The sequence below is a fragment of the Jaculus jaculus genome, chromosome 13 (genome assembly GCF_020740685.1).
Source record: "Jaculus jaculus isolate mJacJac1 chromosome 13, mJacJac1.mat.Y.cur, whole genome shotgun sequence".
Taxonomy (NCBI): Eukaryota; Metazoa; Chordata; class Mammalia; order Rodentia; family Dipodidae; genus Jaculus; species Jaculus jaculus.
This window is the reverse complement of record NC_059114.1, coordinates 44741309-44754158: the sequence shown is the minus strand read 5'-3', so window position 1 is coordinate 44754158 and position 12850 is coordinate 44741309. Positions and strand designations below refer to the sequence as shown.

Here is a 12850-nt window from a genome sequence, read left to right as displayed (position 1 = left end):
TTACTGCACTGCAGGCATCAATTACCCTTCACAAATGCCAACTTGTATGGCCCCCTGTGCCATGAGTTGGATAGTAGAGAGCTTGACTAAATGACCCAGAACGAGAAACTGCACGATAGTTTCAGAAGTTGCTCCGCCCCCTCTACTGGGATCTCTGCAGGCAGGCACCTTCCCAACAAGCTACGCAGGCCAGCTTTTACATCAAACACTTCACAGCCCAAATACTATCAGGACGCACGTTAGTTAATGTTTGGTCAAAGACAGTAACAGTGACAAATTGGTGCAAGAAAAAACTAAAATACTCTCAGATGGAGAGACTCATTAAATCACTGAGTAACATAAAAAAAAAAACAACCAACAAAAAAAGACTGCAGCTCCCAACCTAAAGACACCCAACAGCCTACTATTGCCCCTTTAAACTCCAGACAGAGCTCCTGTAAGCCCCATTAGTAAGAGAGGATAAAGGTAACCCTAAAATATACTGGTCATTGCCTGCTTTTCCACACTTTCCCGTGATGACAGTCTACCTTGACAGCCTGTCTGTCAAGGGATTGATAGCCACAGGTGCAGATGTAACCATACTAACAGATGCAGAAGCCCTCAGATTTCCCCATTGGAAGTTTCAACCAGACCCGTTAGCAGAATACCAGAGCCACTGTCTGACCAGTACCCTGGAAGGACCTGGATGGTAATCAAGGATCCTTTTCCCCAATTGTGGCCAATGTCCCTTGTAATCTCTGGGGGAGAGACATTTTGGTGGATATGGGTGTAATCCTAACTACAGATGACTGTGCCTTCTTTGATGACATTATAACTTATGATAAGACTGGCCTTTTGGGGTGACCATCTCCATCTGACCCATCTAATAATCACCCCCAACTATAGAGGCCACTTCCCACCAGGAGCTGTGTCGTAAATGGGTACCTGGCCCTATACCCCTATTGTGGCTCTCAGATGATGATGTATGGATGGAGCAGTGGACCATCATTGAACCCAAATTATCAGCACTCATGCAGCTGGTTGCTGAGCAAATTCATCTGGGCCACCTAGAACCTTCTACTAGTACACATAACACCCCTATATTTGTTGTCCACAAGAAGTCCAGTCATTATAGGCAATTACAGGACTTGCAGGCCATTAATGACCAGATGGTAAAGATGGGCACTACCCAACCTGGTTTACCGCACCCTAGCGCCATCCCTCCTTCTTATCACATTATTATTCTGGACTTTAGGGATTGTTTCTTCCCTTGGTGTCCCCTGACAGGTGCCACTTTGCTTTCACAGTTTGGGAACCAAACATGCAAAAGCCCACTCAGAGGTATCAGTGGACAGTACTAACCCAAGGCATGACAAATAGCCCTACCATCAGTCAACTCTATGTGTCTGGGGCATGAAGCAGCATCCCTAAGGCTGTCCTGTTTGTTCATTATATGGACGACATCCTCATAGCCCATCCAGACCCTCAGTGATTATAAAAGGTATCCCTGACCCTCCTGGACAATCTGACAGCTCTCAACCTACAAGTGTTCCCTGAAAAGATTCAGTCAGTCCCACATTATGCATTCCTGGGGTTCTCCATTACCAAACAAATCCATCCCCTTTCTTTTACACTGAACACCAAAGAAGTTTATTCATCGGTGAAACTTCACAGCTCTGTGGTAGGATTAACTGGCTTAAACCATTCCTGCCAATCCCAGATCAGGACATGAACCATCTTTTCTCTCTACTCAAGTGTTCTATGTGCCCTTCTTCAAAGATTTGCCTCATTGCAGAGGCTACAGTTCTTCTCCAGAAGGTTGCTTCTGGCTTCTGCCTCCTTGGGCAGACATGACCCCTGCAGGCCCCTTGTGGTCATCATACTTTGGACATCCACAGGTGTCTTGGGAACCCTGTAGCAGACAGGCCTCCTGATGTGGATACATCAAGCCCATACGGACCTCCATAAGATCACATAAAACTTTGAGTTGGTCTTCCACCTTGCCTTTAGAGCCTGCACTCAGGCTCACAAAACCTGTGGCCGTGAGCCTGACAAGATAATCCTCCCCTTCTCCCTCTGCCACTCCCAATTTCTCTGGGCTGACTCTATTAGTTTCCAGGAGATGGGTTCTGGGTATCCTGGAGCCCTTGATAACCAACCCCTTCAAGATAAAAGGCTAACCTTATTATCTCTCCTCCCCACTAAAATTAAACCACACAGTATACCTTGCTCCTTGCCCATCCCTAAGGTGATCCTGGCAATTTCAGATTCCAATAAACAGAAGCATGGGATCTTAATCCAGCACCTGGGGAAGGATTTTACTCATATACTTCCAAACCCAGCTTCAGTGCAATTAGGAGAATTACTGGCAATGCTAAAAGTATTGGTAGAATGCCAAGCAGAACCTGTCGGTATCTTCTCAGTCAGCATGCACTGCATACTGTCCATGTGCTGTCCTTGTCTCAGCTTAAGGACCACCTTAACCCCCTACATGTAAGCATGCAGTTATTCCAGGAGGCATTAGAACAAAGAGCACATCACTGGTATGTGTCACACATAAGATCTCACTCTGGGATATCTGGTATTCTAGCCAGGGGGAATGACTTGACAGTTAAAATGATTATGACTGTTGATCTTGACCTCCTTGAACAAGAAAGAACATTACATCAAAGATTTCATTTATTCCCACAGAGCTTGCATAGGCTCCTTCAAGAGCTGGCAATCTCCCAGTGCAAACCTTTGATTAGATATTGTGCCACATGTGCACCCCTGGTCCCCCTTGGCTCACATAATAGGGGTGGGTGAACCCCAGAGGCCTTCTGCCTAATGAAATTTGGCACCCATCATCCCCGCTTTGGCAATCTTTGCTATGTACGTGTGATAGTGGATACTTGTTCCTCCTTTACTTATACTGTTGCTCTCTTTGGGGAAAAGGCCTCACATGCCATCAAGGTATTCAATTCAGCAATGCTGGTCATGGGTGTGCCATGGGCCTTAAAAACAGATAATGGCCCTGCTTATACATCCCATCAGTTCAATGATTTTTGTGGCCTCATGGAAGATCAGCCACACCTTTGGCATTTCTTACAACCCACAAGGCCTAACCATTGTGGAGAGAACTAATAGAACTCTCAAAGGTCTCCTAGCCAAGGTCACTTCACCTGAATCTAGGCGTGACCCACAGCTGGCCTTAACAGAGGCCCTATTTCACCTAAATTTCCTTATTTTGATGAAACTGGCCTTATCCCTGCCTACAAACACTGGGCATCCCCACCCTGTAACAAACCCCTGCCGATGGTCAAATGGCATGACCCCATCACACTGTGGTGGCAGGATCCTGTCTCATCGTTAGCATGGGGCTTGTGCTTGTTTATTCTTGTGTATGTTTGTGTCTTCCCACAGGGTTCCACAACACCATTATGGATTCCTGCCAGAGATGTGAGGACTCTACAGAGTGTCTCCTACAGCATGTGTCATGCCAACTCACCATCAATAAGTCTACCCTCCAGGTATATCCTAATTGTGGTCCACCTCATGACATCGTTTGGGCCTGGCTCATGGAAATCCACAAAGCCTCTATATAAATTGCCCTCCCAAACACCCTGGCATGTCTTCCAGAGTGGCCATCCTTCCAGGGCCAGTAGTCAAACACGGGTAATGTCCTCTTGGGCTGGGTCAACCTAAGACAGTACATGAATTAAAAATTCATAACAGGAAAGGCTTAACCTTAAAGAGGACAACCTAAAACAGACATTGTCCTTTATGCTGGGTGCCCTTTGAGGTGGGAGTAATAAAACCATAGCATGGGGCTCAAACTCCTGCTGGAATGCCAAAAGAAATAAAAGAAGGGTGGATATGTAGGAGAAGCATAGCCAGGTGAGCCAACCTAAACCCAGCCTAAACACCTGAACACTCCTGACACAGGAAACAAGCCAATGAAAAAGGGACAACACAATGCCAAACAATGAAAGGACCAATGGGAAGCAGGGAAGGGGTATATAGAGATGTCTGTTTTCCTCAATAAATGAGTCTGCTTTCAGCTTTTCATCTGACTCCTGGAGTCTGTGTTGTTGACTCTGTGCCTTCTTATCCCCACCAAGGGCTGTTTCGGGGGATCCAGCAACGTTATGGGAGTTGGACAAAGTGGTAGAGTGAGTAGATGGCATTTTAACAGGAAAAATCCTGGTCCTTGTGGTTGGTCAATTTTCAAAGCAAACCTTTAAGTAGAGATGTTCTGCCTCTCATAACTGGCAAGGTAAGGTTTATGGTCTTTTGGTAAAAGAAATAATAGTTTAAAGTTTGATTAATCTAAGTTACTGTATAAATTATAGAAAATTATGAGATTTTTAAAAAAGTCTTCTCAATGGATGAAATATTTCAAAATGAGTTTTATTTTTAAGTTTGACATTTATTGTTTTGGGATGGATGTTCTCTCAAAACTTGGTGACATTTACTAGCTATTTATATCTCCTCTTCACAACAGCTAGATTATCAGAGATTATGTTATCATAAATTAAAATGCTGTAGATTTATTCTGTGGGCTTCACTCCTAACCTTGCCTGCAAAGAATAAAGACTTTTTCAAAGTGCCACTGCATCTAAAGGTCTCAAGATTTTCAAGGGAAAATTAAAAATTTTGGAATTAACTGCATCATTGAACTTCCTAAAAGTTAACTAAAGAGATTAAAGCTCAGAGGGATACAAGTGAAAAGTAGTGCTTCTGTTCCTTGCCTAATTCACTTATTATAATAACCTCCAAATGAATCCATGTTGTTAATAAAAATCCATTGCTTTGTACATAATAAACATTTTAGAAAAAAAAGAAATGAAAGCTGGGTGTGCTGGCTCACAACTATAATCCCAGCCCTTGAGAGGCTATGGTAGAATTGCCATGAGTTTGAGGCTAGCCTGGGCTACATAGTGAGTTTTTTCTTGAAAAACCAATGACAACAACAAAATAGCATGTGTTATCTAGGCATTGTTGCACACAGCCGTAAACATAGCACTCATGGGGTGGAGGCAGGATTGTGAGTTAAAAATAAATGACTTGTCCTATTGTAAGTAACAAAAGGAGACTGGATAATCTTCATTAATTTTATATTCATTGTAGGAGTCAAAATTATATATATAATTATATTATATATATTATATATAATTATAATTAATTATATAATTATATATTAATATATAATTATAGAATATAATTTTATATTTATTAGTATAATGATATAATTTATTATATATAATATATAAATATATACATTTATAATATATATTATATATATATTTAATATATATGATATATTATATATAATATAATATATATAATTATATATAATATAATATATAATATATATTATAAATATATAAGTTTATTAATTTATATTTATTTATATAATTACATAATTATAATATAATTATAGTTATGTAATATAATTATATAATATAATATATTATAATATATAATATATTATATTAATATTATATATATAATACACACACACACATACATATGTGTATGTATGTATGTTAAATAGTAACAAATACTCTTTTACCATTTAGAACACTTAAGTGAAAAATATTCCTAATATGTTTAAGCTTTTTGGCCCTTCTCCTCATAAATAACAACTGTCTTGAATGTTGGTAAATCTTACCTTTACTGCTTTCTTTTTATCATATATCCATATACCTAAACAATATAGCAATTGGTTTTATATAGAGGTACTATGTTTATTCTGTCTGGGTTCACTGAACTACTTTAATTGAAGAGTTACAGTCTTAATAAAATTTAGAAAGAATTGGCAAAAATTTTTAGGATACTAACAACCTGTTTTTTATTTGATCAAGGATTTTCTTTGAAGGTATATATTGGCTAGGTATACACAAGTCTCTTTGTTTATTTATTTTTTTAGGCAATCCCAAAAGACTGGCCTTTTTTAATGTGACAGAACAAGAGCGAGTAAGAATTGGTGCTCCAGGGCTTCCAGCTACTGTAATTGAACTCCAGACATGTGCGTCATCTTGTGAACATGTGCAACCTTGTGCACTTGCATCATCTTGTGTGCCTGGCTTACATGGGATCTGAAGAGTCAAAAAGTCCTTAGGCTTCACAGGCAAGTGCCCTAACCACTAAGCAATTTCTCCAGCCCTTTTTTTTCTTATTCACAAAGAGACATCCAGGATCTAAATTCACAACATGTAAAGAACTATTGCAAATCAACAAGAAAAAGACAAACAATCAAATGCAAAAAAGTGAACAAGAGACATGAGCAAAAATTCCCCACCTCAAAATCCAGATAACTAAAATTATAAGTAATAATGCCCTATATCATCAATAGTTAATAATTAGGGTCTGGATATATAGCTCACTGGTAGAATGCTTGTCTAGCACACACAAAGATCTGGGTTCATATTATAAGAAAACGAGTTTATGGGAGCCAGGGACATGGCTCAGCAGGTAAGGGCACTTACTGCATAACCAAAACCAAGTTTGATCCCCAGCACCCACATAAGAAACTGAGCAGGCTTCACATTCTGATAACCCCAGTGCTGAGGGTGACAGGGACAGGAGAATCATTGTGGGACCCTAGTCAGTCAGGCTACTAAAAACCAGGAAGCTTCAGGTTCAGCAAGAAACACCGTCTCAGGCAGAGGAGCAATAATGTCTTTGTCTGGACCTTGCACATGTGTTCATGGGACATGTACATCTGCACACATATAAGCATATACCATACACACATACCAAATTTAAATTAAAAAGAAAAGGTTAATAGTCAGAGTAATAAAAGGTCAAAAAACAATGAGATATGAGTATATACACCTACCAGGATGGTAATTTTTTTAGAAAAATAGTAATGCAAAATGCTAGGGTTTTATATAGCTTGTCCAAACTCACTCCAAACTCATGTTGATATTTATACAAATTAGAAGATTAAGAGATGATACCATGCTGAGAAAATTATTCATGTGATAAACAGATTAACTCCACTTATGTCAGCATCCAATCCAGATCAAAGTCTTACCTTTAAATCTCTCCCAAATCACCTAACACTTAGCTAAATACTGCATGTTCTTTCTAACAACTTGCTGCTGAAGTACCTCCTGATTTTCAATGGTGTGCCGGTTTCCTTGCTTCCATAAGTTGGTAAATGCAACTTCATTTAACCACAGGTTTGATGGCATTGATAATACTGGATTCTATAAAGTGGTAGTGGAAATAAATGGGCAATGTCAATTTCACATTCAGCTAAACAATGAAAGAAAGAAACTAGATTCAAAGGTCTATTTAATGCATACTGTATATGTAGTTTTTTTATACTGTATTTCTTTTTATTAATTAGTTTTGTACTCAGTGAATACAGTTAAGCTGGTACCACTGTTAGGCTCATCCATGTCCTACCCCCTCCCCTTGGCCCCTCCTTGTTGAGGTATATGGGTTATGCATTGTGGAGTTAGCCCACAGTTATGGGTAGGAGACCTGTCTCTGCATATCATGACCCAATATGGGGCTCTGACATTCTTTCTGCCCCCTGCCCCTTCCTCAAATTTCTCTGAGCCATGTTGGGTTCCTGTATATTTAGTTAAAACAATATTTTTTATTTATTTGAGAGCGAAAAAGAGGCAGAGAGCGGAGAGGGCACACCAGGGCTCCAGCCACTGCAAACAAACTCCAGATGCATGCATCCCCCTGTGCATCTGGCTTACGTGGGTCCTGGAGAATTGAACCAGGATCCTTTGGCTTTGCAGGCAAATGCCTTAACCACTAAGCAATCTCTCCAGCCCTGTATATGTAGTTTTTTTAAAACACTTAATTTTTTTTTGTTTATTTTTATTTATTTATTTATTTGAGAACTACAAACAGAGAGAGAAAGAGGGAGGGAGGGAGGGAGAGAAAGAGAGAGAGAATGAGAATGGGCATTCCAGGGCCTCCAGCCACTGCAAACGTGCACCCCCTTGTGCATCTGGCTAACGTGGGTCCTGGGGAATCAAGCTTCGAAGTGGGGTCCTTAGGCTTCACAGGCAAGAGCTTAACCGCTAAGCCATCTCTCCAGCCCTGTATATGTAGTTTTAAGGAGAGGCAAAAGTAAACAATTTAAGGATTTATTTATGCCAGGTTTAAGATACCTGATAGAAATTGAGAGGTCCATTAATTATGTCAGTATATTATTAATATTTTACACACATTTTTATGAGAGAGAGAGAGAAGAATTGGCATGCTAGAGCCTCTAGCCACTGTAATTGAACTCCAGACACATGTTCCAGCTTGTGCACATGTATGACCTTGAATGCTTGTGTTACCTTGGGATCTGGGGAGTCAAATGTGGGTCTTTAGGCTTCATAGGCAAGAGCCTTAACCACTAAACAATCTCTCCAGCCATGTATACATTTTTATTTTTATATAGTTTTTAAAGTCTTTTATTTATTTATGAGAATGGGCATGCCATGGCCTCTAGCCAGTGCACAGGAACCCCAGACTCCTGCACCACATTGTGCATCTGCCTTACATTGGTACTGGTGAATTGAACCTGGATTTTTAGGCTCACAGGCAAGCACCTTAACTGCTAAGCCATCTCTCCAGCCCCAGTTTTATTTTTTGTTTTTTTTTTTTAAACTTTATTTTATTTTATTTTTGGGAGGGTTTTTTCTAGGTAGACTCTCATTTTTATTTTTTGAGACAAGGCTTTATGTAGCACAGGAAGCCTTGAACTTGGTAGTTAGCTAAGACTGGCTTTGAACTCTTGATCCTCCTATCTCTGCCTCCCAAATGCTAGGATTACAGGCATGTACCATCATGCTTAATATTCTTTATTTTTTCTTTTCATTCACTTTGTTTCCACTTGGAAAATCTGGTTTAGACTTCTCTTAAGAGGCTTTATAATATCTAGGTTGTAAGATGCTAAGCACCAATGGGAAATCAAATGCTTTTGATAGCATGCATTAAAAGGATCTAAAGACAAGTTCTTGTTTTTATATTGCATCATTGGTGCCTTGGCATTTTTGTTTGTTTGTCTGCAGTACTGGTGATTGAACCCAGGGCTTGGTGCATTCTGGGCAAGTTCTCTTATCACTGAAAAATCTCCAGCCCAAGGACTTTGTTTCTATAGCTGTTAAAAAACTAGGGGGGAGGTAGATTACATCTCATCTTTCTGTTTTAAAATTCAAAATCCTACATTTATTTTTATTTGATTTATCCACCATATTACCTGGAAACAGAACAATATAGAGATTGAGAGCATAGACTTTGAATCAGACAAAGTTATATTGAATACTAAGTATCTCTAATGATTACTAAGCTTGAGATCTTGGAGTGTGACAAAGTCTCCTCTGTTAGTTTCTTCATCTTTTAAGAAAGAAATGATGCCTGTCTCATAGAGGTGATGATTGAATTGGATAATGCATGTAATTCACTGTCACAGTTCCAGTTTGTAGAAATCATATCTAAGGAGTATTACTGCCACTATAATCATAAGAGACAAGCAGTCAGCTGATTCCTAAGTCTTTGAGGGTTCTGGGTGCAAAGCAAGCATCCAGTTGGCCAATCTTCTTAATGTTCCCATTGGACCTCAGGTTCCAGAAGGGCATCTGCTTGTCCTCCTTCCTTCCCTTTACCTCCTTTCCCACATTCTCCTGCCTATTCCTCACACCCTGCTGCCCCACAAGTTTCATCTGGGCTTCAGAACATAACGCAGGAACCTTTTGCCATGTCCTTGGTCTCTAGTTGGAGTGTGCAGACAGAGTTTAACTGACGGTTGTTTGTCCATTGCTGCTGCTGCGGCTCCAGCCTAGGAGCAGGTACAATGACGTCAGCTTGAACGAGTATCTTCATTGGCTTTTCAATCCCCAAGGGCCCTTTTGCTCCTTTCCCTGAAAGGGAATTAACAGGTGAATCTTTCGTTGCTTTAGCAACAAACTTCCAGCCTCTGCCCAATTCTGAAATGAGAACATTATCTATTAATACACTCAATAGACTGGGGACTTGAGTTACTCAAGGCGCATTTTCTTTCAAGTGCAAACCAGTTTTGCTGGCTAAGGTATCCCGCTTGATAGCCTTTGATTGTGCTGTGGCTAAAAGCCAGTAACCGCAGAGCCCCGCGGGCAGCAGCCAGCTGCGCAAAAGTGAAGGTGCCTAGACCTGCGCCTAGGCCAGGAGCGCTGGGGAGACGCGATGGCAGGTGCGCGCAGAAAACATTTGCGAAGCAGGCAAGTGGGATCTTTTCTCCTTTTCTGGTGTGTGTCTGTGGGAGGGGCGGCCACCATCCGCTATTCTGTGGCGGAGGAGATGGAGAGCGGCTCATTTGTGGCCAACGTGGCTAAGGACTTAGGGCTGGAGGTAGGGAGGCTGGCTGCGCGCGGGGCGCGGCTGGTTTCCGAGGGCAACAAGTCACACTTCCGGCTCCACCGCAAGACAGGAGATTTGTTCGTGAAGGAGAAACTGGATCGCGAGGCGCTCTGTGGCAAAGCTGACCCATGCGTTCTGCACTTTGAAATTGTCCTGGCAGAGCCGCTGCAGTCTTTCCGTGCGGAAGTCAGGGTGTTTGATATTAATGACAATGCCCCGGTCTTTCTAAACAAGGAGCCTCTTTTAAAGATCCCAGAAAGCACCCCCTTGGGCTCACGCTTCCCTCTGCAGAGTGCCCAGGATCTGGACGTGGGACTCAATGGTCTCCAAAACTACACCCTGAGCTCAAATGCCTATTTTCACCTGCACACCCGCTTCCGCAGCCACGGGCCAAAATATGCGGAGCTTGTGCTGGATAAACCCCTTGACAGAGAGGAGCACCCTGAAGTCAATTTGACGATTACTGCTGTGGATGGTGGGTCCCCGCCCAAGTCTGGCACCGCCTACATCAGAGTGGTGGTTCTGGACGTCAATGACCACGTGCCCCAGTTCTCCCGCTTGGTGTATCGCACCCAGATTCCAGAGAACAGCGCCAATGGCTCTTTGGTGGCTGTGGTGACTGCCACTGACCTGGACGAAGGCACCAACAAACAGATAACTTACTCTTTAGCTCAAAATCCAGAAGCAATTCTTCAGACATTTCATATTGACTCTCAAAGCGGAGAGATTAGACTGCGAGGGCCTTTAGATTTTGAAGCTATAGAAACATACGACGTTGATATTCAAGCTACAGATGGAGGGGGCCTCTCTGCCCACAGTAAAGTCCTTGTGGAAGTGGTGGATGTAAATGACAATCCTCCTGAAGTGATGGTCTCCTCGGTGTCCAGTCCTCTCCCTGAGGACTCGCCACTACAGACTGTAGTGGCCCTCTTCACTATCCGAGACAGAGACATTCGAGTCGGAGGAAAGGTCTCCTGCTTCCTCAGAGAAGATTTTCCCTTTATAGTCAAACCTACATTCAGGAATTCTTACTCACTGGTCACTGACAGAAGCTTAGATCGGGAGGATGTCTCAGGCTATAACATCACCCTTGTTGCCATGGATACTGGGCCACCCTCACTGTCCACAGAGACCGTGATAGAAGTATTACTATCTGACATTAATGACAATCCTCCTGTGTTTCAAGAAGATTCCTACATCTTGACGGTTCGAGAAAACAACAGCCCTGCAGTTTTTATTGGCAAAGTCTGTGCCAAAGATCTAGATTTAGGTGAGAATGCTCAAGTAACATATTCCCTACTGCCTCCAAAAAGTGGAGATCTATCTGTCTTTGCTTACATCTCCATAAATTCAGACAATGGGAAGCTCTATGCACTGAGAATCATGGATTATGAGGCCATTCAGGACTTTCAGTTTGTGGTCAAGGCAACTGATGGAGGATTTCCGTCATTAAGCAGCCAAGTTACTGTCAGAGTGGTTGTCCTGGATGACAATGACAATCGCCCAATGATCTTATATCCATTGCAAAATGGAACTTTGCCCTGCAATGACCTGGTGCCCAGGTCTGCTGAGGTAGGCTACCTGGTGACCAAAGTTGTGGCTGTTGATGGTGACTCAGGACAGAATTCTTGGCTTTCATACCATCTACTTAAAGCCACTGACCTTGGATTATTTTCTATCCAGGGACAAAATGGGGAAATCCGTACACTGAGGAAGATATCTGAGAGAGATCCCATGATGCACAAACTGATCATTCTTGTTCAAGATCATGGCCAACCAGCTCTCTCCACAACCACCTCACTCAACATTTTGCTGGTAGAGGGCTTTTCAGAGCCCTACCTGCAGTTCCATGATCCAGCCCAGCATTCTAGACAGGTAAATCCAATCACAAAATACTTGGTCATTTCTCTGGCTGTGCTCTGCTTTGTTTTTCTCCTCTTTGTCACAGTGATCTCCATTATACACATGTACCAGAAGATTAAACATAAAGACAACTTCACAGTTCAAGAGCATTTCTATGATGATTGTCATTTCCCTAACAACTTGGTACAAGGAGGAGGCACTGGCTCCTTATCCCAGCCTTGTCCATATGATATGTGTTCAGCCACTGGAACTGGCAATAGTGAGTTCCGGTTTCTTAAGCGATTTATGCCCAATTTCCCTTTCCCCCATGCTACTGGAGAGGTAAAAACAGAGAATGGCTCCAGCTTACCCCAAGATTCTAACAGGAATAGGTCTCAGGGTTCAGAGGGACATGTCCAGATACCTAATGATTATATGTAGTTTTTATTAACCCTCATAAGAAAAGCATAACATAGCTGGTATACAAAAAGCCACCATCCTCATTGAAACAAAAATAATAATAGACTCCAACTTTAAGGAAGACAGAGGAACATCAATCTAGTTTGATGAAAATAGGAAACTCAGATTGAGGATTAGATGAGTAGAAAACAATTATCCTGATTCTCAGATCATATATGTATTTGGATTTTGTTTGAGAAATGTCACTGGGTGTTAAGCAAATGATGAATGA

The 12850-nt window shown here is 41.7% G+C and overlaps 1 protein-coding gene across 1 annotated transcript; it reads left to right on the top strand.

The window, feature by feature from the left end:
• The first annotated feature begins 10143 nt into the window (after nt 1-10143).
• Nucleotides 10144-12600, top strand: Pcdhb1 (protocadherin beta 1). The gene has a single exon (XM_004664681.3). The coding sequence runs from the start codon at nt 10144-10146 to the stop codon at nt 12598-12600; it is 2457 nt and encodes an 818-aa protein (XP_004664738.2).
• The last annotated feature ends 250 nt before the right edge of the window (nt 12601-12850 follow it).

What these genes read in the sequence shown, in the direction of transcription:
- Pcdhb1 (XM_004664681.3), top strand. Translation starts at nt 10,144, where the DNA reads ATGGCAGGTGCGCGCAGAAAACATTTGCGAAGCAGGCAAGTGGGATCT.